This window comes from Dermacentor variabilis, chromosome 9, assembly GCF_050947875.1.
Source record: "Dermacentor variabilis isolate Ectoservices chromosome 9, ASM5094787v1, whole genome shotgun sequence".
Lineage (NCBI taxonomy): Eukaryota > Metazoa > Arthropoda > Arachnida > Ixodida > Ixodidae > Dermacentor > Dermacentor variabilis.
Window position 1 is genome coordinate 85,786,311 of NC_134576.1, and position 27,684 is coordinate 85,813,994.

At 47.6% G+C, this 27,684-nt stretch overlaps 1 protein-coding gene across 2 annotated transcripts; it reads left to right on the forward strand.

Moving 5' to 3' along the window:
- The first annotated feature begins 21,478 nt into the window (after nt 1–21,478).
- Nucleotides 21,479–25,854, forward strand: LOC142558084 (uncharacterized). Of its 2 annotated transcripts, none has more exons than XR_012822950.1 (3): nt 21,479–21,718; nt 24,023–24,441; nt 25,701–25,854. XR_012822950.1 is itself a non-coding variant. In XM_075670244.1 (3 exons), the coding sequence occupies exons 1-2, from the start codon at nt 21,704–21,706 to the stop codon at nt 24,353–24,355; spliced, it is 348 nt and encodes a 115-aa protein (XP_075526359.1). In that variant the 5' UTR covers nt 21,479–21,703; the 3' UTR covers nt 24,356–24,361; nt 25,701–25,854. The 2 variants fall into 2 exon arrangements, 1 of the variants encoding a protein (XP_075526359.1); XM_075670244.1 differs by having other exon boundaries at nt 24,023–24,361.
- Nucleotides 25,855–27,684: the final 1,830 nt, after the last annotated feature.

The following is a 27,684-nucleotide window of genomic DNA, read 5'->3' on the forward strand; positions in this document are numbered from 1 at the left end:
GATGGTGTCTCAACGAGCGCGGTTTGTGGGAGCATGCATACGACGTTAAAAGAAATTTGTTTGCGGCTGCCCTGGAGAGGCGGTGGCCCCAGGTTCGAGTCCCCGACCTGGACAAATTTTTCTTCAACTGCGAGGCGTTTTTTTTTTTTCGAGGAACCCGTTTGGGTTTCCTCTGTAGCAATTGCTAGGAACGGGTGGAAGTCTGATTTTCCCTTTATTAATTACTTCTCGCCAGCTTGCGTGTTTGATGGAGCCGAAATGCGAAAACACCCGTGTACTTAGATTGAGGTGCACGTTAAAAGAACCCCAGGTGATCTAAATTTCCGGAGGCCCCCACTTCGACGTGCCTCATAATCAGATAGTGGTTTTGGCTCGTAAATCCCCATAATTTATTTTTTTAGCTTGCGGTTTTCCGTAGAACTATTACCTCAAACGTTATCCGCTGCGCCACTTGCGGCTGCAAGCCGGTACTTTCAAGACACTAAGGTTCTGTGCCGATATCGAAACAATCGAGCACGTGAAATTTTTCAAACCATCACGATTATGCTCAAAGTTCCGTTATGCGTCAGCTCCCCTTCAGTTGTCTTTACCCACAATTAATACAGATATCTACTGGACTAATTATTGTGTTTATGTTAGTTTTTACCTTCCGATCGATGCGTGACTGGCAACTGGTATTTTAACCCTTCCCTTTTTTCTCTCTCCAATTTCCCCTCCCTTTGTGTGTAACAGTTTGTGTGTGTAACAGTTTGTGTGTAATGAATAAACTTGATTTGATTTGATTTGATTTTTCAAGCTACATATTTGTGCACGCGCAATAATGCAATCGTTGGCAGCAGCGTCCGTCCTGTGTTCTTCCTTCTGTCCGTGTTTTTAGAGCTGTTTTTCTACCATGACTTCAATGGCAGCTACTATTCTCCAGCGTGAATAAGAAGTGCAAACTTTAGACGGCACAGTGAGGCAGGCAAGGGAAAAGCGCTAACTCGCAACTGAACTTTATTGCAAGCCACGTGCGAGCATTAATAGACACAAAGCAGCTGCGCAGGCCGCACCGTGCACAAAAAGTCACATAGTGTCTTCTTGAAAAGCACGCAATGGAAAAAAATCGTATAGTAGTAATTCGAAAGACATTTCTTCCTTGCTGCTTAACAATACCGAGGTGTCACTTATACATGCGTTCTCTTCTTGGTATGGTACGCTTCCGTAAGCTTTCGAGCAAGCATATCTCCGCGCTTGCCCAAAATTCGCATGCTAGATAGTAACGGCTCGCAGGAACAGAACCGACAAAGTGCCAGCAAATCCGATGTGGCATTATTCTTGATAGACAGAATCGTGTTACCAGTATCTAGTTACTGACACTCTGGCAATAGCATCCTGTTTGGACGGTAAACAAAACGTCGCAATTCAGCTTGGGCGCAGCCGGCTTGCCCCCTTCAGGCGCGCAAAACTGTTTGCTCCGAATATGTCACGTGGAACTGCCTGGCCAACTTTTTTTCACGTCAAATTCGTGTGCCAAGCTTCCAGTTACCTGTTTTAGTCCCTTGTCAGTGCGTGCGCATGTGTTCGTGGTTCCAAGTGCTATGGGCAAGGTCATTGTGCGTGTCGCAGCCGAACGTCCCTGAGAAGATGGAACCTAGTGAAATGCCGCCGAACTGGAGCCTATATACTGAATCAAAATATTTTTGAAGCCTGTGCTCACGAAAGTGTTGACGCCTCGTTCCCGCCAAGGTAAAGTGTTTACGACCTCTTTGACGGTTCGCTTGCCCGGTGAAGCGGGCGATGTGGTTTCGCACGTTGCTTATCGAAAGCAGGAGATCGCTGCCTACTGCCACAGAAGGTAAGTTGCTTTTCGCATCTCTTTCCGCCACAGGCGCCAGCGAGTACGACAGACTGGCACTATGAAATTGAAGGAGCGATAAGAACTTGTAGCCATATCTTCATCCGGAGCCGGTGACGGCGGTGCCATCCTGTTGCGCCCTTAGCAGCGTCTGAGTAGCTATTTGTACATCGAGTATGAAAGCAGTTAACAAAACTGCCGAGTGTCAAAAAAAGAAGAAAAACGTGAAGTAATGGAATACGAACAAAATAGTTCTCGCTATTGGATTCGCATTTTAATGAGAAACTTTATAATAGTATGCAAATGGCGATATTCTCGAATCGAGTAAAAGACAGAGATAAGTGTAAAGGACACACGCGAAGGTTATACAGAGTATATGTTAGGTTGGCTACCCTGTACTGGAGAAGGAGGGGGAAGAGGTATACGAGGAATAGAAGAACGAACAATGTCAGAATGTGCCGGGCGCTGTCACACAGTCTATCAAGGTGCCACGTCGTCACCGGCGATGTTAGTGTCCGACACGCAGACAACCAACCTTACACAGTGCGAGTGTCTCACAAGCACATTTCATTGCACATTCGGAAAGTGTGGTGATGAAATCTTCATTGCTATGCGCTATATCCTTGCTGTTTGGCGAGCATAGAACCAAAGTTAGAGGGAAAATGGTCACAACAATCTGATTTACACCCCGTGAGTTACAAGCACGGTTCCTTGCAATGTCAGTCATGGGCATTTTCAATATGACCAAAAGAAAAGGGGTCAGTCAGTGCAGTTCGTGTAGTTATGAAAAATAGCAATATTATATAAGAGAATGAATCGCACGCAACTGCGGACTCGCGTAAAGTGTCAAGCTGATTACATTACTACGTGGTGAATACCGCAGGCGACTGGCTACGCGATAAATACAGGACGCACGCGAATCATTGCACAGTAATGAGCGCTGCTCACAATGAAAATTAACTAGCCCAGCTTAGAACTCTCGCGATTCCATATGGTATGAAAACCTACGGCGGACTTTTATATGGTCCAGAAGAGACATCAAATATAATTTTGCGACATCATGCATTTCTTGAGTGACACAATTAGATAGTGAGCTTCTGAATGGGGGAAGAATTCTCGTGCCGTGTGATAGATTCTACGTTACGAAAACCTAAGGATGGCTAGGCTTAGATATTAAAGCTGTTGCTGGTGACACTGACAATGGAAAGAGCAAATTTACGCATTTTCGTTCTTCACAGTCCCGGCGCACGCGATCACTGCAAAAAAATAGTTTGACAAAAGCAGTCTTGTTCGTAATCGGACGTCAAACAGAAAAGATAACTATTTGAAGCATTGTGCATGAATTATAGGGCAAGTAGGGCGTGTACACCTGCTCAATGTCTGTGCTTATGGCTGGTGCATAACATTCTGTACATTAACGTTCAAACGCTTCGAGGCTGCGCTTTAGAATGTTTCTGCTTTCCCGTTCACAAGACGACTATTATCCGCCATGATTCCTTAGTGGCTATGGTGTTGGGCTGCTAAGCACGATGTCGCGGGGTCGAATCCCGGCTATGGCGGCCGCATTTTGATGGAGGTGGAACGCGAAAACTTCCCGTGTACTTAGATTCAGGTGCAAGTTATCCCAGGTGGTCAAAATTATTGTGGCGTCCCCCCCCCCCTACGGCATGCCTCATAATTAGAGGGGGGTGTTGCCTCGCAAAACCCAATGATTTAAGATAACCAGTCTTGAGCGAATTGTGTTATCTATACTGCATGTCGCCACATATAGATCATTTTCTTTGACGTCATCATGACCCCATTCTTAGGGCAATAGTGCATCCAGAAGCCCAGTAAGCAAGAGACGTGACTGCACGACAGGCGCGTCTGGCGTCGTGCGAAAGATCGACAGCAGGGATAATCCGGTAAAAACATGTCACCATACAAAACAACGTACGCGTAATCATATGGTTCGCCGACGTCATCGTGGCCGCCACGTTTCGGTACTATCACGATGGGAAGCTGCGTCGGTGACGTCGCGTAAGAATTATCTATAGCTACAAGCAGCTGTACCCCTGCACGGAGAACGTGTGATTGAGCTAACAGCTTGCGCTGTAAAACCAGTGCGTTCATGCTCCCAGAAAATCCCTGTGCAGGCTGATATCGACAAAGATTCCTGGTGTTGGAGAGGAAAAGAAATTGCATACTTCTCGTTGTGTGGCCCCAGAGCTCGTGGCTTTCTACACCGAGTGCTATATACGGAGCCTCTAAGTGAATAAAGGTATGCCTTCTGTGATACTCCACGCTATTTCGATGGCGTGGAACACATGGCGTTTCCTTACGTCGGCCGGAAAGTACAGCGCCCAAGGAGAAACCACTAAGCGTACGGCGTCCACGGTCTTCAGCGTTCACCGCGCCGAGTGTAACATTGGATACACGCTGCTCGCGTTTCCTGACGGTGTCGCACACCGTTGCCTCCGAAAGGAAGGCCCTTCATTTATCACCAACCTGTCAAGTTAGACGTCCGCAATCGCAGGAGCGCAATGCGCGAACGTGGAACTTGAACTTCGTATTTCTGCTTTTTTTTTTTTTGTGCGGGAGAGAGCTAGCGAAGAAAAAGAACGTTGTTGGTTTGTTCTTAGTGCGGGAAGTGACATGGCCGGGTTGGGCTTTCAAAAGGAAGCAAGTCAAATTACGTCTGAACCAGGTCGCGTACTCTTCCACAGGGTCCACCAGTGCAGTAGGCCCAAGGCTAACGGCCCCAGCCTTCTCCTCAGACCCGCCCCCGCGAGTGTGACCATACGCGCACAAAACCGTCACGCATGCGCACAAGAACGCCGGGAGGCCAACGTAAGCGTAGACGTGCCACGCTCACGCACGCGCAAACACGCCCACGTGCTCCGCTGCGACGCATACGGGCCATTAAATTATACGAGCTGGTTACGATGTGCATTGCATTTGAGTTTATGCAAAGAAAGGAGTTAGGCGAAACGAAGCGTGGTTGACATTGAGAGGGCGGATCCTGCACCATACGAAACGTATACACGTGTACCTTTGACTTCCACCGTTGACGTTGAGACTTACATCTAGTTAGGAAAGGAGTCACCCTTGCGACTCCTTTTGGCACTGATTTCGGCACCACTTTTTATGCTCACATCATAGCTACAATTTCTGATTGTTTTTATAGTAACCGTTATATTGAAATTGTATACCACTGTTGTGTAATACTGGCCGACCTCTATGCCTTTGTGTAAGTAAATCTCTCTCTCTCTCTCTCTCTCTCTCTCTCTATGTCTCCTGTAATATTGTCGTGTTAGATGCACCGGCATAACTTCTTCCTTCGTGCGGCAATGCTCTCAATCATTTTTCTCTCCAAACATTGAATTTTCACGTTTTCAGTGCAGTAAATAAAAAGAAGAACGTTCTGTGGCCGCATACCTCCTGTCCATTGGCGGCGCGTGGCACAAGTAACCAAACTAGATGCAGTACGTTGCATGACTGGTTGCCAATTTTTATTTTATGGCACTAAACTCAATATTGACTGAACTTAGTAAACCAACTAAATTAGACCCGTCGCGGTTGCTTAGCTATGCGTAGCGCTGCCTACAACGAAGTTATGGCACACGCATTACGATGGGGATGAAATGCAAAAAAAAACAAGTCTGTGTGCCGTTCATTGGGTGCACTTGAATATTCCCAGGCGTTCAAAGTTCATCCGGAGTTCCTTACTACAGCGCGTCTCATAACGACATCGTGGTTTTGGCGCGTAAAACCCCAGAATTTAATGTTCAATCAACTAAATAAGAAACTGGCCATTGCCAAGGCAGTTGCCCATACATACGCAGTCGCTGTTGGAGTTTCGTGTCATTTAACCGCATCAATTAAGCAGCAAGTATCACAAGGACTCAGCAGTATGCAATACGACGAAGAAGAAAATTATGTTAGCTCCACTAAATGTTCCACTGGAAAGTGCAAACATACTAATCTAATTGCACCCTCGAGTAATCATGCCGCCTTACCAGAAACATATAGATACTTCAAGCGTCCAAACCGAGCAATACGTATTTCTTTTGGCTGTAACAAACAGTAACTTTTCCTAACGCAAGCTTTCTTCATTTCACAGAAGACTTAGCACCGCGCGGTTCGGACGGCGCATTGCAATTTCACAGATGACTGATCCCACGGTGTCGGCTGGCAGACCACTTCTATTAAAATCTGCAATGACGCACGCAGCAATCCTGTAGCAAGGAATTTCAAGACGGGACTCAAAGATCTCTGGACGCATAAAAGCTAGATAAAACACTGGAGAAAGTAAAAAGCGTTCAACACAGTTTGAGACGGCTATATTGTGATGCAAGTCACGTCGCTGCACAGGCATTTCAAGAACCTGTGATATGCTTTAACGAACAGCATTTCCGAGTGGTCGTTTCGCAGCATTATAGTAGCGCTACAAAGGTATACTGCGAGATAACGGATAATCTCTGCTCAGAGAAAACAGGGACTTTTGGTGTCCGTAGGAGGGAGCTTGTGGCTAGGCAAATATCTTATCTGCTGTTTCGCGCGACATGAGCGGCGGTGCCTGAACACTCAAATGCTTTAAAAAAAGAAAGAAAAAGGAAATGCGCTGCGCAGCGCTTTTCTAACTGCTGTTGCTTGATTGCAGGTAAGCTTGCTTACAAAACTATTAGTTGTCACTTTAGTTTGTGTTTTTGCCATCTTCGTATCAGTTGTGGTCGACTTAAGATTCGTAATCGCCAATCAGCCTCTAGAGTCTGTACAGCAGTACGTTTATCCAAGTCAATTACTCACAGGGGACCCTGACCACGAGAAAGAAACGTACAGAACAATAAAAATGGAGTGGAGTGCATACGGCATGCATTACCAAATACTGACTGGGAGCTCACCACTGTCGTCGAAAAGTGTGCAATCACTACACTGTATTGTTGATAACACATGTGGCAGAAACTTGGAGGTTAAAAAGAAGCTCAAGAACAAGTTGGACTATGCAAATGGCGATGGAACGAAAAAAGGCGCAACGTTAAGAGGCACGAAGAGAGTGATATGAATCGGAGAGCAAACGGGGATAGCCAATATTCTAATTTACATTAAGAGAAACAAAATGGAGTTGGGCCGGTCATATAATGCGTAGGGTAGATAATCAGTGGACAATTAGAGTTCCAGAATTGGTGCCGAGGGAAGGGAAACACAATCGAGGATGGCAGAAAGTTAGGTGGAATGACTAGGAAATGAGGAAATTTGCAGGTGCAAGTAGGAATAAGCTAACGCAAGACAGGAGCATTGCAGATCGCTGTGAGAGGCCTTGATCCTACAGTGAACATAAAAAATAGGCTGGTGACGATGATTATTTAAGGTCACCAGACTGACCCCTTTCATACGTTGAATAATTCTGGGACGACAATATCTCCGTCGACTGTCTCTGGTTGTCATACTCCTCTTTAAGCAGTGGATCGTAAACACTTATTTGGCTCATTACGAGATTTACTCTATTTTATAAACTCCAGCAGTTCGAGGCAGCGGAGTTACGCACTTCTAAATTCTTTTCTCTTCCTTCAAGACATTATCCTCCTCTCGCTTTCGCCTTTCAGTGTCGTAATAAAGCGATTTCAAACAATGTGACAACCAATCCTGGCTGCTCTTCGATCGTCTGTGCGCGCAGCTTGGGTTCTGCTGACGCTCGTTTTCGTCTTCCGGTCGCGTGTGCACAAGCGACCGCAAGACTGTGTGTGTGCGTGCGCGCACGCACGGTTGCCAGAGCGCGACGACTCACCCGCGCCAAGTATGCACCCTGGCGGGTTCCGGGTCGTCCCCCGGTCGCTCGTTCGAATCGCCAAGTAGACCTACGCCCATCGCCTCTCCTGCTTAGAAATCAGCAAAAGTTCGTGAACGGAGGGGGGGGGGGGGGGGGGTGTGTGGAGGAGGTTGTTCCGCTCCAGTATGCGCACACCGCAAGTTTGTGAGCATTGGTGAAGCGGTATAGGGGCAAGGGGGAGGGACTACTCCCGACTTTCTTGCCTGCCGGGAACGCGTATACTCGTTTCTCGTCTTATTTGCTCTGCACCCCCTTCCTGCATTGAAAGAACTTTTTTTTTGTTCTTTACGGAAGCTGAAGGCGGTATTTGACGCTGACTGTTGCCGACGTTGCTCACAGCCCCTAGACTTACCCGAGCACGTTGCGCTTTGGCCCGCGATGCTATGCTTTATCGCATCGCCGCACGAATACGTACGCATTCTGGCGCAAAAACGATGAAGGTGTTTTAAGATGTCACGAAAGGCGATGGAAATGCTTCCGGTGATCAAAGCGTACAGAGCAAACATGTCACGTGCGCGAGCTCGCTGATAAGGTTTACGAGCTCACTCGTTTGCAGGTGCATGTGCCCCCGTAAATACGATACGTGGATTCGGACGCATGAATGCACGTTATTGTAAAATTTTATTCTCACCCACAGTCCAACATGTTCTTCCGAAAGCTGGATAGACCTCAGGGACACAATCGCTTTTTCAAGTCGCTTATCTTTACCGACTGGTAGGTTACGAACATGAAAAACATGTTTTCTTGAAACAACACTGTTAACCATGACTGCATCTCCATGTACGTGCGCAAACTAACCATCTCTTCGTGTTTGTTATCTTAAAAACCGCTTTTATTTTGCTGAAACACAGGAATAAAGATGCAACGTCGGGTGATCAGTTGGAATGTTAACGCCGCATCCTGGATTTGATGAAATCTCTCGGCATTCGAAACGCATTCTGACTACGCAATGTCTGTGGGCACAAGGTGACGACGCAATGACCTAGATCAAATTGGCGTTAGTATTCATCTAAGCCGAAGGAATAAACGTTTTGAGACGATTTGAGGTGAATGTAAAATTTAATGCAAAGGGCTACTCAGAAGAACATGTGAACCATCATCTACCATGTCGCCCTTGCACAACACTTGTATTCAGTGACGAGTCAAGATTGCCACGAAAAATTCCTCTGAAAAGAAACATGAATACGTGTGTATGTGAATCACCTCGTTCTCATCTTCCTGCCATTTTTCATTTTGTATCTTTGTACCCACCTCCAGCGCGGCTATTGTACTTAGTGCTGGGATTGTCACCCAGTTGGGGAAGCTTCACTTCGTCAACAGTCAGTCATGTTATCGTGAGCGTCTCAACCGGGGTCATTCAGCCTTCTTGGTGCATTTTCTCGATAACAACGCGTACCGCAACGAATAGCTTCCTGATGTTGTTCCTTCTTCATTCACTTTCTTTATTTTCGTGCGTCCCCTATAGTTGATTGAGTTTATTTTTTTTTATAATTAGGATAGCCGGTCCTTCGGTGACCTAGTTTTCCGCATGCTCATCCACATGTTGAGCACATCAATAAATATAAGCTACAACAAACAGCGCCAGCGCACCCACATTCTGAGGGCAGGAGGTGCCGACAAGAAAGTGCTTTGTACAAGAGGAAAGGCGTATTCCTCTAGGAATCGCCAGTTGAAGCGGTTCGTTTATGCTGAGCTGTATTCTTTCTCCGACTTGAATACTTGATGCTTTGTGCCTGCGATGGGTGCCTGTGCTTTATGCCTGCGAAACTCGCTGCGGGTTTCCGCAGAACTACTACGTCAAACTCTTGCCTTTGCTTCGTGTTGTCGACAAATTCGACTTCACCCTGCCATCTGCTAGCCGCCTGGTTAGCTCAGATGGTAGAGCGGCTGCCCCGGAAAGGCGGTGGTCCCTGGTTCGAGTCCCAGACCAGGACGAATTTTCCATCAACTATGAGTCTTTCGAGGAACCCGTATGGGTTTCCTTTGTAGCAATTGCTACGAATGGGTGGATGTCTGATTTTCCCTTCATTCCTTACTTCCCTCCACCTTGCGGGTTTCCGCAGAACTACTACGTCAAACATACTGCGTTGTTTCAAAATGCTAAACGCCACAACTTAACTGTTTTCCGCCGGTACACGAATGAGACACAAACAGTGGCACATGCTGCTGCGTAGTCAATACAAATGAAGTAAGCCACTTTCTTTCTTTTTCTCTCTCTCTTTTCTAAGGACCGTTCCAGTGCACTCACTGCCTTTTGATGCGCTGCTTTCAGTGGCGACTTGTACTCAATACAATGATCGAGGCTATATGACCGATCTTGGAGGGTGTTGGGAGGAGGGGGTACTCTCTAAGTGTGCACCTAGTGGACATGTTAATTTCGTCTGCTGTTGAAGTTCTCATTGGCTGGGCTGGAGTACGCGTCAGGAGAAGACATGCGCCCCGAGCGGATCAGCACTTCAGTAGCAGACGAAATGGACATGTGCACTCGATGGACACTGAGAGAATACCCTCCTCCCTGCTGTGCGCGGCGTTGTGTGTGTCCTCCATTAGTGCGTTTATAGTATTTCAACTGAATGGTCAGGAGCACTGGCACGTTTTACTGCCGAGAAGAAGATATAAATAGCCTTTTCTACCTATCCAAAGCAAACCTGCAGTTCGTGTCCCTTCTCTATCTCTCTCTCGCTATATATATATATATATATATATATATATCGGGAGAGAGAGTTAGAGAGAGATTGTGTGCGCGTTGTTACGCAAAATGCAAATACTTTTGCGCCCCAGTAAGCGCATCATTACGAATTCAGCGGCACGGGACGACCGGGCCCGTCGACTTTCCTTGTGCGTGCATTGTCTTTTCGCCGCAACTTCCGCCACGGCCCTCTAGCGAAAGCCAGCGAACACCCACGAGAGATACCTGATTGTTATTATTTTTTTGATAGCGCACTACCGGAATATAGATGACGACTGACCCCCTGCTCGGGACCCAACCTACACCGGCAATGCGTGCGCCACGCGTTCAGAAGGTTCCCATTACTGCGTTCACTTATACCGACCCATATCGTTTTCATTCTCGGATCGCGGTCGCGGCGCATTTTTAAGTTCAAGTCGTTTGCGTAATGCGATCTCTGCTGCGCAACTTGCGGGGTAACCACGCGCGTGGGAGCGCGCAGCCCACGAGGAAACAAAGAAACGTCGCCCCCTTCGTCTTTGCCCTTGCTTCTCCGCGACGCAGTTTCAGTTGTCCGAGAGGGTTAAGCAGAGACCCCGCGGATGGAGCGGGTATCTCGATTTCCGTGTCAAGTGCCGCTCTGGCGGCGTCGCAGCACAGCCGCGAAGCCAGGTAAGAAAGGCTCGCTGACATGTCGGCTCGGGCTTTTCGCGTGAGTTTGCATATTGCGGGTGGCCGGACGCCCTCATTTGCTTGCGAGATTGCTACCGAAGGAGCAGTCTGCATCTTGCGGGTAGGTTGTTTACAACTGGAAATGACCACGAGTAGCCCATTGTTTTTCTTCCTTTCAGCCTTACGCGCAACCCTATCCGCGTGCTTGTTGCCAGCGTCTCGCCGCGCGTATATCGCGAGGAACTGTTCCGGTTATCCCCATCGCCGGTGCAGTGTGCAGTCTCGGTTTACAGGTTCTGTGTCCTAATTCGCCTAACCTGGCCATCATCGCAGTGGCACACTGAGTACTCGGTTGCGAAGAACTGGGACACACGCGAGGGTTGCGCGTGAAGAAAGCTGAAAAGCAGGGTGAAATGGACCAGAGCGTAATTTAGTACGCGTGAATCGTCAGGCGGTGCGTCAAGGATAAGCTCAGCGAAAGTATAACGTTGAAGCAGCAGAAGCTGTGCCAAGCAAGAGTGGGGACATGGTGATTTGCAAGTGCGTGGAGGTACTTCGTGGAGGAACTTCGTGTGTTGCGTCCAACACATAAAGTGTGTTGTGACACAAATGTGAAACAGATAAATATTTTGCTGTGCAGGCTGCAGCCTGGTTCGATCGCAGTTTATCGGATTCTTAACAAAGTATCGTTCTTTCGAGATATAAGAGACTGTCAGTTATCTTGGTATGAGTGAGTAGCTTGCTATAAGCGCGCTGTTTGCACATAATCAATACATTTCAAAGGGACTGATAAATGAGTTTAACGTTCCAAAGATACGCCGTGGCTATAAGTGACGCAGTGCATTTAACATTTTTTTCATTTGGTGAAGTCCAACTAAATTACACTGGGCAATTCAGAGTGAGAGCCCCCGCCCCCCCCCCCCCCCCTTCGACATACTAGCACATTCAGCTGCATAAAATAATTTCTAACTGGTCATTCTCTGTGGGTCGTCATAATAACATGAATTCTAATCCCTTTCTAGTTACGTCAGGCACCCCCCCCCCACGGTATAATTCTTGGGCCATTCCACTTCCTTATCTATAGACACAAATGACTTACCCCTCTCCATTTCCTGTAATATGCATATGTTGGCCGCCTGCTGACTCATATACCGTAACATCACGAACGACTAAGACCGACCCGTCCCCTCCATGCTGACGTCATCCATTTGCAGGAATGGTGCGATAAATGTCTTATGACAGTTAACCCTAAGCAATTGAAATCGTGTCGTCCACACGTTGACGTGGACTTCACGTAGGCAATTGCTAACGTTCCTGTTTAACAAGTCCCGTGTCTTGACGTCACTCTCTCTAACGAACTTTCTCAGGTACGCATGCTGCTGAAATTATCCGATCAGCAATACACGAGTCTAGGCTACCTAAGCCAACAGTTGCGTCACTGGCTTATACTGGCGCATAAACAATTTCTTAAATGAAACGATTTCCTTGAAAAGGTGCAATGTATTATCACCCCCATCAGCAATGTTTTAGAAAGGACATGTCCACACATACACAACACCTATCGACAGCGCACGATTTTGCATATATCTTTGATATGGTGGGTCAGCTGGACAGCTTGTTTTTAGATTCTTCGAAGGCACTTGAATGATTGCCCCATGGGAAGTTATTACATAACTAGGAATGTTTGTCTTCCGTTAAATATTATTAAATGGATTAGTGTCTGCCTTCGGGAAAGGCGGCAGTTTGTACATTTTTCGCATCGCTCTTGAGGACCATTGCATCTTGCCACTGGAGTGGCTCAGGAAGCTGTATTCGGACCGCTATCATTTTTTAGTTAGGTTAATGGCTTCGCAGACTTAATCCGTGGCGTTGTTGGCATTCGCATATTCGTGGATGATTGTGTTGTTTGTAAGAAAATTGATAGTCCAAATCATCATACAATATTACAAGAGAACCTACGGATCATTGGAGACTGGTGTACTCGATGGGACATAAAATTCAATACAGCGAAAATAGTACTTAAGCGTCTAACGGGAAATAAAGGTCATAGCACGTGATAATATATACAATTAATAAGCGGGACATGCTGGCAGTAGACAAAAGCACACATCTGGGTAATACATTGAATAACAAACTCACCTTCTCATCACATACATCGTCTGTTTGTACTTCCGCGCTACGAAAGCTGTGGTTTCTCAAAAGTTAAACATGTGCACCTGGCGGCAAAATTTACGGACCACGGGATCTCCGAAAACGCTCAATTCCCGAGCATGCAGCCCTAGATGTAGCCATTAAAACTGTATGCGATAGTGTTGTTGACATATTCCAGTCGAGGTCCTAAATGCAAATACCAGACTTCGTTGTGAGGTTGCGGATATATTCAGCTTTTTCTCATATCTCGTGTCCCGCAATATTTTGTCGCCGGGTGTACTTCCTAACGTTCAGGTTTCTTGAATACATACTTGCGTCAGGGCTAAGCTGGAATATGCTGCGATCGTACGGGAACCTCAAGAGAAACGCGATATTCGAGAGCTTGAACGTGTGCAAAGAAAAGCAGCGCGCTTAAGCACAAAATGACTGAATCATCCTCCATATTATTGAGCCGACATAACCTCCCATCTTTAGAATCCCGCTGAAGGGTCATTCAGCTGAGATTCCTACACAGTTTTCTTGCAGGGAATATTGTCGAAGGTCAAAAAGCACAGGGGCCTTGTTGCGGTGAGTGGCAGTATACCGCGTTGTACTCGAGAAGGACGTGCAGGACGCAGGCCAGCACAAAAGAACGTCTTTGTCTTTTCTTTATCGTGCTCGTACTCTCGGGTGGCCTGGTAGTCGTCTTTGTCGTCGTCAGGCTGTAGTTGGCACAAATAGTGACGCGGTATTACCCTCCCCCCAGAGCAAGCATCGTCCCGATGGTCATCAAACGGTAGTCGTTAGGCTCGATAAACAGCTTGTCGGTGTCCACATCATTCAGAGAGATACGGCTTCATGCGCACCACGTGGACTACCTCAGGCACCCGTTGACTGTGTTTGGAACAGCATGAACCGTCATCCACGACCTCGTAATTCATGTCACCAATATGGCGGAGAACCTTGTATGGTTAGAAGTATCGGCTCAGAGAGGGCTCGGCGTCGTACCGGATACAAAACCCAGACGCTTTGCCCGGGTATATAAGCGACCATTTGGTGGCGGAGATTGTATCGTCGGGTGTCACGTTCTTCCTGTGTAGTTATTCTGACGTGCGCGAGATGTTGTTCTTGCTCGGGGCGCTCAGTGAATCCTGCGGCGTCTGCGTCAGTGTAGTCATGAGGCAGCATAGCATCAAGCATCGTAGTGACTTCTCGACCATGGATCAAACCAAACGGCGTCATTTTAATTGTTTCCTGGCGTGCCGTATTATGTGCGAATGTGACTTACGGCAATATTTTGTACACATTCTTGTGCTCCACATCGACGTACATGCAGAGCATTTCTGCGATAGTTTTGTTGAGGCGTTCTGCAAGCCCAGTCGTTTGTGGGTGATAGGCTGTCGTCTTCCTATGCGTTGTGCCACTGAGCTTGAGCACAGTGCGCAAAAGCTCAGCTGTGAATGCGGTTCCTTTGTTGGTTATGACGACCGCCGGAGCACCGTGCCTCAGGACAATGTTCTCGAAAAAGAATCCTGCGACTCGCAATCGCCTTGATTTCCGCGTATCGACGACAGTGCGTCGCTATTATGACCCATATGTTGCCGCTGTCAGATATTGGAAAGGGGCCAAGAAGGTCTATTTCAATTTCAGAAAACGGCGTTTCCGGTACTGCAACGGGCTGCAATAGCCCAGCGGGTTTAGTCGGTGGTACTTTGTGTCGCTGGCACTAAGTTCTAACGTAATGTTTCACCTTTGCTGCGAGCCTTGGCCAGTATTATCTTTCTTTGATTCGGGCCAATGTTCGCGTGCAACCGAGGTAGCCCGAGGTGGCTTCGTCATGGAAGGCTTGCAAGGTGTCGTGGCGGAAAATTTCGGGAACTATTAGCAGATATCTCTTCCCTGTTGAAGAGAAGTTCTTCATGTAGAGAATTCAATTACGCAAACAAAATGAAGATAGACTCCTTGAAAATAATCTCGACATATTCCTAGCTCGCCCCCGGTCGTCTTCCTGTTGCCGAGAGATGTCGGCCACATCAACATCTCCTAAAAAATCTGCGTATTCATCATCGTCGGCGCTCGGCAGTTCAATCGGTGATTTCGAGAGGCAGACAGCATCCTTCTCGACTTGTAGACTATTGTCATGTCGTATTCGTGAAGTCGTAAGCTCCAGCGTGTCAAACGTCCAGAAGGATCTTTCATATTGGTCAACCAACAAAGGGAATGGTGGTCGCTTACGACTTGAAAAGCGCGGCCGTGTAAGTACGGGCGAAACTTCGCGACTGCTCCCACGACAGCCAGACATTCCTTCTCCGTGGTTGAGTAGTTGGACTCGGCACATGATAATGTTCTGCTCGCATAGTCAACTACTCTCTCAGCACCGTGTTACGACTGAAGGAGAACAGCGCCAAGGCCCACGTTGCTTGCACCTGCGTGGATCGCTGTTGATGCATGCTCGTCAAAGTGACAGAGCACAGGCGGAGCTTGCAGACGCTGCCGTAAATCGTTGAATGTCGCTTCTTGCTCCTCTTCCCTTTATAAACGCAACGTCTTCTCTTGTGAGGCGGGTGAGTGGAAAGGCTAGGTGCGCAAAATCCGCGATAAATCGCCGGTAACAGGCGCAGAGACCCAGGAAGCCTCTGACTGACCGACTTATCCGTAGGCCTTGGGAACTTTGCGACTGCTGCAATTTTATCCGGGTCAGGCATAACACTGTCTTGACTGACTACATGACTACTGAAGTTCTTCGAAACCGAAGTGACATTTCTCTGGTTTTAGTGTAAGCGCCGCGGACCGTATGGTTTGAAGAACTGACAGCAGCTGTTTTAGATGTTCTTCAAAAGTGACACCCGCCGTGGTTGCTCAGTGGCTATGGTGTTGGGCTGCTGAGCACGAGGTCGCGGGATCGAATCCCGGCCACGGCGGCCGCATTTCGATGGGGGCGAAATGCGAAAACACCCGTGTGCTTAGATTTAGGTGCACGTTAAAGACCCCCAGGTGGTCAAATTTCCGGAGTCCTCCACTACGGCGTGCCTCATAATCAGAAAGTGGTTTTGGCACGTAAAACCCCAAATATTATTATTAAAAGTGACATAAAAAACAGCCACGTCATCGAAGCACACCAGGAAAGTCTTACACTTTAGACCACATAAGACAGTGTCCATGAGCCTTTGAGAAGTGGCTGGGGCCTAGCATAACCCGAAAGGCAGAACCTTAAATTCGTAAAGCCCATCAGGAGACACAAAAGCAGTCTTCTCTCGATTGCGCTCATCCACCTCTATTTGCCATAATCCACTTTCAAGGTCCATCGAGGAGAAGTAACGCGCACGCCGTAGCCTGTACAAAGAGTCATCGATCCGGGGCATAGGATTAACATGTTTCTGAGCACCACAACATGTTACCGAATTGCATGGCTGGTTTTCGTCGAGATCGCTCTTCAGTAGACAGTGTTGTTGATCTCGCTACGTACGTCCAGCTTCAAAAGTCACGCAAAAGATTATGTGCAGCTTTGTTCTTGGATGTCAAGGGGGCATACGATAACGTATCTCACGAGGCTATCCTCGATGCTCTTGAGATGGTTGGTCTAGGTGGTCGAGTTTTCCAATGGATCTCCCATTACCTTTTTATGAGATCTTTCTTTGTCTGTACCGGTGATGGTAAAACCGCACTACACTACACGTACCGAGGTGTTCCTCAAGGCGGTGTACTAAGCCCTACCCTATTCAACCTCATACTCATTGGTCTCGTTGATCATCTGCCAGCAGCGATCAAGATATCAATGTACGCCGACGACATATGTATATGGACCTCAGGTGTGACACGTCCTCAGATACGTGCCAGACTTCAAAAAGCTGCTACTCTAATAGCTATATACCTCCGCAACCAAGGTCTTGAAATCTCGTCAGACAAATGTGCACTGATGGCGTTCACTCGCAAACCAATGACAGCCTACGCCATATCAATAAATGGCCAGTTAATTTCTTATGCGAAGACTCACAAATTTCTTGGCATAATCATTGATAGAGATCTCTCATGGAGCCCCCACGTGACCTACTTGAAGAAGCGTCTGACAGCAATCTCCCAACTTTTCAAGTTTCTGGGAGGAAAGACTTGGGGAATGTCAGTGCATGCAATGTTGGAATTGTACAGGGCACTTTTTCTGGGCTTCTTGAGATACAGTTTGCCCGTACTGACCAACACCTGCCAGACAAACCTCCGTGCTCTACAGGCTATTCAAGCTCGGGCTCTCAGGGTTTGTCTTGGTTTGCCAAAATGCACATCGATAGCAGCGACTATTGCGATTGCTCGGGACCAACCTATACAAACACACATTGCGGTAGAAGTGTTGAGAGTGCACATTAGGCACGTTGCCCGTGCCTGTTCCCACCATCTGGCAACACTACCGTCAGAAAGGCCGCAGGCAGCATTTTGTACTACGATTTCGGAGTATTCCACCTGCCTCCCGTCAGGCTTCACCCCCGCAACTAAGCCATCGATTCCTCCATGGTGTTTGGCTCGACCCGCAGTGCACCTCACCGTACCAGGAATCAGGAAAAAATCTGAGCTGTCATCACCTGCTCTTAAACAACTAACTCTGCTCCTTTTGCACGAGAAGTACGCCGAACACGTACATATTTATACTGATGGATCGACAACTCTCCAGTGTTCCTCTGGAGCCGTGGTCTTCCCAGCGAAAGCCACCACCATCAGTTTCAAGACATGTCACCCAACGACACCGATGGCCGCGGAACTTGCAGCCCTTCGCGCTGCACTTCGTCTCGTCAGCCAAGAGCAACCTCGAAGGTGGTCGATATTCAGTGACTCGAAGGCTGCACTGCAATCTTTGCTATCGGCCCTGCGGCGCGGACCACACGAACAACTGGTATTTGAGATTAGAGAACTCATTCATACCTTAACTGAGAAAGGACACCACGTGACATTTCAGTGGCTTCCAAGTCACTGCGGAGTCATAGGGAACGAACACGCTGACAACGCTGCTCGGTCGGCTCTTCAAGGGGACGAAGAGGAGCCGATACCGTTATCAAGGACAGATGCCGCTCGAAAACTTCGAATGATCAGCCGTGACATCACGTTCTCCTTGTGGAACGCTGGAAGTTTTCACGACTACCGACTCCACAATCTTGACTACTCTCTACGCCTTTGTATTCCAGCTGGACTCTGCCGTCGCGAAGCTACCCTGCTTTGTCGACTATGGCTAGGGGTGGCTTTCACCAAGTCTTTCGCTTACCGAATTGGATGGGCCAACGACGCCACGTGTGAGGACTGTGGTAACGAGGAGACTTTTCAACACCTTCTTTGTGACTGTCCTCGATATAATTTACAGAGACAATCACTCGCAACCGCGATAGCGCGCTTTGACCAAAGACCTCTCACGGAGGAACTTATTTTAAGATACCGCCATCACAAGCCATCGCAGCAGAGGGCGACGAGGGCACTGTTGCGGTTTTTGAGGGCGACAGGATTGGACAGGCGGCTGTAGCCTGAACAAATGTTGATAGTGTGGCAAGTGTCACTGTGCTGTGCGATGACAGTATTCGGTGCCAGTGACCGATTGTGACTGTGTGTCTACGCTCCTTCCTTTCCTTATCTCTACTTTGTTACCACTTTACCTCCCCCTCCCCTCTCTCCCCAGTGTAGGGTAGCCAACCGGATCTTTTTCTCTGGTTAACCTCCCTGCCTTTCCCCTTTCCTCTCTCTCTCTCTCTCTCTCTCTCTTTGTAACGTGATTCAGCTTGCGATAATAAATGCAGAACCTCAACGTACCATCTTTCTTTTTTACAAGCATCACAGCTGATGCCCAAGGGCTCTTTGATGGCTGGATTACATCATCATGTAGCATCTTCTCGACCTGCTGCTGTATTGCCTCGCGTTCTTTCTGGGCCACACGATACGGGTTCTGTCGAATGGGTCTTGCTGTCTCCTCCGTGATGATTCAGTGCTTTGTCAGCGTCGTTTGTCCTACTTGTGACGTAGAGGAGAAGCAGTCCTTAAACTCTTCGAGCAGCTCCATAAGATGGTATCGTTCTGTTGACGTTAAGCCTGGACCAACGTCAACAGCGGGCGAACATGTTGTACGAGCCTTGGCTTCTTCTTTCATGGCAAAACAGTCTAGAGCGAGGTCGATTTCATCTATGTATGCAACATAGGTGCCTTTACTGATGTGCCGACGTTCGTTTGTGAAATTTGTCAAGAGCACCCCCGCAGGCCCATCGATTAAGCTGACGATGCCACGGGTGATGGCAACACCTTGGCGGAATAGGACAGTTACAGGTTCCGCTACTGCAGTAAGGTTTGGGTACGGGCTAGTTGGTATTTCATGCTCTCAATCGTCACTTACAGCGCATACGTAGACGAGGGACAAAAAAGGACGACGAAGACAAGCGCTGTCTTCGTTATACTGTGCGCCGCAACTGAGGGAAACAAGTCTGCACGATAGCGGCGGTATGTACACGTCCTCGTCGATAACACGTAAGCCTCGGCGCTGGGATGCTGTGCCACGAGTCGTGGCTTTATCCGGGGAAAATGTTATCATGCCATCGCGTATGCTGGCAACGGCACCGTATTCCCTTAAGAAGTTCATTCCTAAGATGAGTGATTAGCCGCGCTCCGGTAGAATCGCGAATGTGGCGAGATCATTCTATTCTATTCTAAACAGCCAGAAACCGGGAGCTTAGCAATTTTCATTTAGCCCCCAATCGGCCCACGCACTCCAAAATTTGTTTACGTATTACCTTTACAATACCCTCCATTCACTTTTATACAAAGCTCTCAGGACGCCGTACAAACTGGCTTATAACATTGCCGGACACTTCCACAGTAAGACAAACAGCTTCTCTGTAAAAGTAATACGCAGGTGGCCGTCTAACGCATTTTATTTTTCTTTAAATTTTGAGTAGGTGCAACCCTAGCTTGCACATGTAGTTTATCTGTCGTGTTTAGAAAAGAATGTGTACAATCGTGCGTGAAAGAGGGAATAGTTTGGAGGTGCCAGCAAGTTCTCTGTTTTTCGCATCGCTTTAAAATAATGGTTGTTAGCACTCCCGAAATAACTTGAGCAACAATTATGGTCACGCATCATGATAAGTGGACACGACTCGCGTCGTAAGCGCAGGCTCACAATCAATCAGTGCTTGTGCTGAGCTCCTCTAGGCTGTACCTCTACAATGATACTTCGGCATTCCAACAACACATTTTGAAAGCTTGCAAAGCTTCGTCGTCCCGTGTACCATATACTCGCGGACAACTTTCTGTGACAACGAAGGGAAAGCTACGGGCGCGGGGCTGTTGCGCATGCGTTACGTTGCAAAGTAGTCAGCCAGCGTTTGACAGTGCTTTTGGTGGCTCGGAAGAGACGCTGAAGTGACGCAGCTTCCACATGTGACGGTATCGCGTTTGCCCAGACGCGGAGGGGAAAAGCCGCAAAATAAGGAACCTTTTACAATCAGTGGTGTGTTTTATCTTATTTAACTGTTGCTAATGATGTGTTTATGTTTTCTCTTCCCGAGCTTAAACTAACGCGGTTGAAAACGCGGGACTCCTTTCACAAGCGCTCTCACTTGTGCGCGCTTCGCCTCCGTAGCTTTCCCTTCGTTGCCACATAAAGTTGACCGCGAGTATAGACAGCGCTGCCTGTGGAAACGAAGGAACATATTTAGAGCCTTTTCAGAGTGCCGAATTACTCATGACCCAGATGAGGCCGTTCGAAGCCGGAATGGACAATTCCGCAATGAGAATGAAAAGATCAACTCTTTCTCCAGTCTCGCTTGGCCCGTCTTCCTTTCCACTCGGCAACAAGCGGACGGGTGCTCGCCCTCCGGAGAACAGCGACCTGCCAGCGTGAGGGCGAAAGATAAATCACTTGGTTCCGCATGAAGCGGAAAGTGCGAGAGAGGGAAAAAAAGTAAAGCCACGCCTAATGCAAAACGAAGAACGGCAGAGTAGAAATGAGCATTCGTACGCACGAACACAAAAGCGCGCGCACATATGAACGAGAACACTTACCTGCTCACCCATTTCTGTTTCCACCCTGCTACGGCGGTGGCAGGAAGAAAAAAAGAACTCGCATCGGTGGTCACCGAAAGCACGCAAAAACCTCAAGCACGCCCGCGTGCTGTACCGTAACACGTTCGCGCTCATATTGTCGTCCGTGCATGCGCGTGTATATTTGTGCCTCTGCTCCCTTTCTCCCCGGAATTAAGCGTTCGTGGCTGCCGCCACCTCGCCAGCTTCGTTGGTTTGGAACGCTTTCTTAGTTTCCACTGCTAGAACAAAAAAAGATAGAGAGAGAGAAAGAAACAAATAAAACTAAAGGCTGAGCTTGGCCGAAGATCATCGAGGTCCCCACCTGCGGACATTGCTTGTCGCCATCGGCCCCGATTCGTTCGTTATTCGTAGCGGAGGGGAGAGAAAAAAAACTTTCCGAACCGAGGGGCTGTGGGAGCGTCGTTCGCATTTCTCAGCTTCTCGAGTCGGACAGACGGCAGTTCAGTGCCTGAGGCGTGAGGACCTCCGCGCCGGTACGGGAACCATATAAGGACCACGGCGAGCCAGACGCGGAGTCACCTATACCATGAAGCTTATTCCGGTGAGTGGGTAGTTGAATCTTTGCAAGGCGTTTCTTTAGTTCGCATGTATAGCTAGCATTTTTTTTATTGGGCGTCAAAGCAAAGTTGACAATTCTTAGTGGTCAGCGTTAGCTTATTGCCGTGAGTGAGCCGGTAGTAATGGCAAAGCGATTCTTTTTTCTTTTTGTTAGCCAGGATAGTATTTTTTGGCTTCCCCTGCTGGCATGAACGTTGTACGCACAGCATGCGTTCGGGTTCCTGCGGAGAAGCTGCGTGCATTCCACACTGCGGTGAACGTCAACCGCTAAATTTAAGCAGTCCTTGCCGTAGACCCTGACCGACGTCGACAATGTTCATTCGGCTCTTACCTCGCGAACCGTCGAGGTGCGAAGCCTGCACAGGTGCGACAGCCGGTACGCTGCTCATCAGGCCGCCATTCTGAGACGTCTTCAGCGCAACGCTAAACCTTGCTTTCGCATTCAATGCTTCAACTTCAGGCTTGGTTTCTATTCGCATTATCGTCGACACAGATCGTAACATGAGTTCTGGCATAATTTTTTTCTTATTCGATGGATTTTCTTTTATGATCTGGGTCCCCTATCGCCAATAGGCCTATTATATAAAAGTAATTCTCCACAGATTCCAGAGGGTCGGTGCCAATCACGAGTATTCGTTTCCTTGCGAGGTTATTGAACGTTATCCCAGTCCTCAGCTCGTCAATTCTTACACTTACTCATACACTTTGTCGGTTAAGGCCCTCGACAACTCGTTGCATGTCATCTCCAGCGCTGCTGAACAGGACAATGTCATTTGCGAGCCGAAAGTTGCTGAGATGTTGCCCGTCGATCCTCACACCTGATCTGTCACAGTTTAACAGCATGAACACTTCTTGTAAGCATGCAATGAAGTGCGTAGGAAAGATTGTGTCTCCCTTCCTGACCCTGTACACTCACGTTGGTGTCTGTAGGAAAACCGCTGCTGCTGATGAGCCGCGTAGATTTACGTACTGGGCATGGTACACCTGGTCCTGTGAAGGTCGCTAAAAGGAAAATGCGAATGTTGGGCCGACGACAAAGCAAATAAAGCGGACCAACGGAATGAGCCAAATCTTGCAGATAAATCCATGCGAAATAAGTGTGCACCAGGAGAAAAAAAAAGAGAAATCGCTTGTACAAAGAGGAACTTGACAATGCGAAACAAGATCATATGTGACGCCAGGTCGCAATCATCTGTTTGCTTATGAATGATATAAGGAACAAGAATTAGTCTTATGAGGCGTGCGTCTGCTCGAGGAATATCTTCTCCGTGAGAGACAGGTATTGAGATGTATTGAACATTTTGAAAGAGAAACCAAAAAAAAACAGTACAAACATGCGCACGATAAACTAGTACTGTGTTATACATTTTAAAACTGGATGTCACTACACTTCGTTTTTTTCTTATCCATGTTTCTTGGCTTTTCATTACGCTAAGCTCAGATACAATACTTATCCGAATCAACGGTTGTCGCACGATAGATGTGTCGCTGGTGCCAACGTTTCGACAAGGAGACTGGCCCGCATCAGTGCCCCGATGAAGGCGGGTCTCATTGCCGAAACGTTGGCATCAGCGACGTATCTCTCATTCGACAACTGTTGATCAATTCATCTATCAGCTGGTAGAAGAAAGGCGCACAATTTTACGCACACACACAAACAGGTCAGACAAGATGAGCAACACTACCAACTGCTTTATTAGGCCTTCAATGGCCGCCTATATATTGCACCCAATACCTTTAGAGCATGGGCAGGACCGCAAGACAACATGTAATAAATAAAAAAAGTAAAATCAGTGTTTTATTTTATTTTAGTTTCAAGTCACGAATTCCTATTGGCCACTTTCTGACCGGTATATAGATACGTATAGTATGGTATTGTGCAGTATGGGTGTAACTATGCTACTTGCGACATGAAACCGAAAACCCATATGTCTGTTTTTCATGTTTTCACCTGTTGTATTGCAATTCTGCGCATGTCTTGGAGGCGTTGTGTGCAATGTATTGACGATGAAAACCTACTGAAACAGTTGGTAATGATGCTCGTCTTGTCTATCCTTCTCTGGGTGCGCGTGAATTTGCGCGCTTCTCATAGCTATGTTTCACTAGCTAGCCCGCAAAAAAGCACTTCAAGAGTACATGTTAGTGGGATACTCTGTCCAGTTCGGCCTAATACTTACTGTAATACTTCGAATGTTGTGTTGTTGAGTCTGTATAAAAAACTCGCTGCGTAGTTTTTATCCCGCAGGATATATATTTTCACGATTTTGTTTTTATCGGACTACCATAGACGCTGCCCGGACTTTTGCTGTTGCTGGTTGCGAGCAGCGTAGCGTTCAAGACCAAGAAGCTTCTGGCTCTGGCAGCGCTGAGTCATGCTGGTTTGGGTGGCATTGGAGGGCTCGGCCTTCTCGGGCTGGCCGGTCTGCATCACCACCACGGACACCACGGCGGATACCAAGGCGGACACTATGGCTACGGATATGGCCACGGTTACGGCCATGGTTACGGCCATGGTTACGGACATGGCTATGGGTGGCCTTCCTATGGATACGGCTACGGGTGGCCCTCGTACGGCGGCTACGGCGGTTACGGTGGCTATGGTGGTTACGGATGGTGGTGAAAACCGGTGCGTTTCAAGTCAGTGCCGTAACGAAACAGCAGACGAGTGCCACACGTTTTCTGCCGCAGTGGGCGGGTTTCGATGCGGTGTGTATTTTGCAATGGGATCAAATCTCAGTAGAATGTCTGTGTGGATCTGCACCCTTCTTTCTTTGTGTGCTGCCTGCTCCTTAGTCCATTACCATGAGCCACAATTACCATGACCCAGTATCTTTAGTCACGATTGATGTTGACAAAAAAAATATTGTACGAGAATCTTCGTTTGTGCACTATAACTGTTTCAGTCACTTTTTCTTAGCCGTATTGTGCCACGCAGCTCAGCTGCTGCCTATACATGCGCAAGCGTACTCAAAGCGAAATGCACAGAAACAACGCACGAGTTTCCTTCTGTGAGCAACTTTCAAGTAACGTTCGCTTAATATCAGTGCAGTAATCTTGCTTCATCTGGGAGCTGTACAGGGCATGATTGTTATAATGAAGTGCATAATGCAACGAATACTATTCGCTCTTTCGTATAGATTTCGATACAGAGGCTTCTCATAAAACTGCTTTGCTGTATCAACGGGCTATGCACTTCATTCAGCCCATATCCTTTGGTGTAACAAATTACTTTCTGACCACAGCCCAGCATAGTAAGGCGGCCTGAATCTGTAATGATACTCTTACGCAAAGAAAGCGTAATATACTATAGAGGAAAGATGTCGATACCTTATTGTTACCACACTATGTCCATGTCTTGCGATCTCGCTGTTTGGACACAAATGCGTTGGTTACGCTTTTTTGTCATTTATACGGTCCATAAGTAGGAACCAGCGAGTGCCTACGATCTACTAGCATATTTACCGAGCTCACCTGTCCTCAAATCAAGCGGGATGCCGTTTTTGTTGACACAACTAACAGCCATGTTTTCTTCATAACCGGGGACGCTTGGCCACATATACCAAATCGGCCTTAACCTTCGAGCGAAATAAAAAGAAACCGACGATGCGAACGGACACGTCTATGCGCCAACATCAAGTGACTTCACTCGGGACAGAATAGAAGTATGTAAGCACGCTGACAGAGCTCACGAAGAAGCAAAACTGCCATGTACCTAAGGATTGACGCTCACGAATGGTAATTACAGTTGTTGAAGGGATAAACATGACGCGACGTGTTAGCACAGAGAGGACACAGTCTTGTTTTGTTGTTGCCTCAATTGTCTCTCGTGTGTTCGCACAATAAAGCTAAATGCGGTTTCACACTTGCAGCGACATCGCCATTGCATTGCCGCATGCGTACTGATAAAAAATGGGGGTGTTGTATGTTTCTATTCAACTGAGCAACTACGTTTGTTTCTGTTACAGTGCACTGTGAATGCTCGACGACTGTGGAAGTTCGAAGAATCGGAGTCGTTTGTAAATAGGAGAAGCTCTATAGCTTAATAAAACAAGTAAACGAAGACAACAAGTTGTGGAATCTTCGAGTGGCTGCTATAGAGACTCTTTCCAAGTTACGTGAATTCTTTGAATGGCGTTCACTGTGCAGGCGCTCTCACTCATATTACCCGAAACGTCGTCGCATCGTGCCGAGCCGTCACCTTTCCCCATGATGTTATCGCTTATGCCCATCAGTCGTCTCACGTCACTACCTTTCCTCCCGCTTTCCTCCTCGCAGCGCCGCCCTCTGTCTTCCCCTCATTGCCCCTGCCCTCCTCTCTGTAGTCCGATCCCCTACACCAGCGACCGTGCCATCTAGAACCGATGGACGCCACACAAGAAGATTCGGTTTAACTGTTGCCTTGACAGTGACGCAGCAACCCAGGAACTCAGAAATATAGCGTCTGCAGTAACTCAGTCCAGCCATCGACTGCAAGACCAAAAGCCGCCCACCATGCAAACGGACAAAAAAAAAGCGTCGCATTAAAAACAACGAGGGCTGATTAAAAATGAGTGACCCGCCTATACTTTGTCTCTCAGAAACTTCGCTTGATATCTGTACGTTGTATCCCTAATGTATTTGTGCATGTCCAAACTCATTGGACGCAGGGCGGTGGTTTTAGAGAATCCTGTGAGGGTGGTATTCTTGTTTGCCACTTGCTCGACACAACCATGCTTGCGAGTGGGTTCGTGTTGACACCATGAAAACCAGGAAATGTTCGTTAAAATCTCCGCAGATACAGATAAAGATAGCACATATCCATGCCATACTAATACTTTGAGAAACAGAAGTAAGCTTTACCCGTATTCTCTGTCACATTGCCATCCAGGAGAAACCCTGCTTTAAGGGGTAGAGTAAATGGGTAACGCCGGTTTCAGCATTATGCTGTAAAATATACGATGATACGGAGCAAAGGTATGATGCCTCCTTCCACAAAGTCGTCTTACTAAGTCAAGTCTTGCTACATCGCGTCCATGGGAGATTATTCTCCCTGCAGGGGCACTGGATCCTGAAAAGGGAGGCGTTTAACTTTTGCCTCCTGGTGATGTTTCTCAGAGACCGATTCACCCAGCGGCTTGTGACGTTTAGCAGTATTTTCTTTTACACGTACTGTGGTGCGTTATCGCTACAGGAATGCCCTGATATGTGATACCGATGTTTCTGGGATGATTGCAGTGAGGGAGGGACAGACAGTGTGTCAACAACAGAGGGACGTGGAGTGAAAGCTCCGAAATACCCGCTACAGAGAAGCTTCGCGGGGCGTTTGAATGCGATTAGCATTCTTAGGATACACTAGGCGCTTTCCGGGGTCTGCCTGGCTGTCTGTCTATTTGTGCCTCTAGCCGTTTTTCCGCCATATTGGGTAACTAAAGTTATAGTTCTAATGGGTAATGGAATCAGGGTGCTTTGCTAAGGAGTTTGAAACCAGTCATTGTGCCAACTTGTGCCGGCGGGTATTTGACACGGGGTATGGACCACTCTTCAAGTAATCTCTTTGACGCCAATTTGGGTCGCTAGACTCTGTCGCTATTCAAAGAACCTGTTTGACTCCAACTGGGATCACTGGGTATGTTCACTACGCAGGTGCACCTCATCAATGAACCTCTTTTCCTCTAACTTGGGTCAATGGGTATGTGCCAGCGGGTAAATGCCATTCTTGAGTAACCCTTTTTTGACCTCAACTTGGATCACTGGGCATGTACCACAAGGTATGTGTAGCTCCTAAATGGTAAAGAAATAACTAAGGAATTTTCTGGTGCTGGGGGGAATAGAACTAACATATGCGCAATGTGAGGGCTTCGCGGCGGCGTCGCTAGATGGCGACGCGTGCCTAGAGAGAAGCCTGGCTGCATAGGTGGTGGTAACAACTTTATTGAGATTCTGCTCAGTTATCAGGCAGGCCCGAGTCCT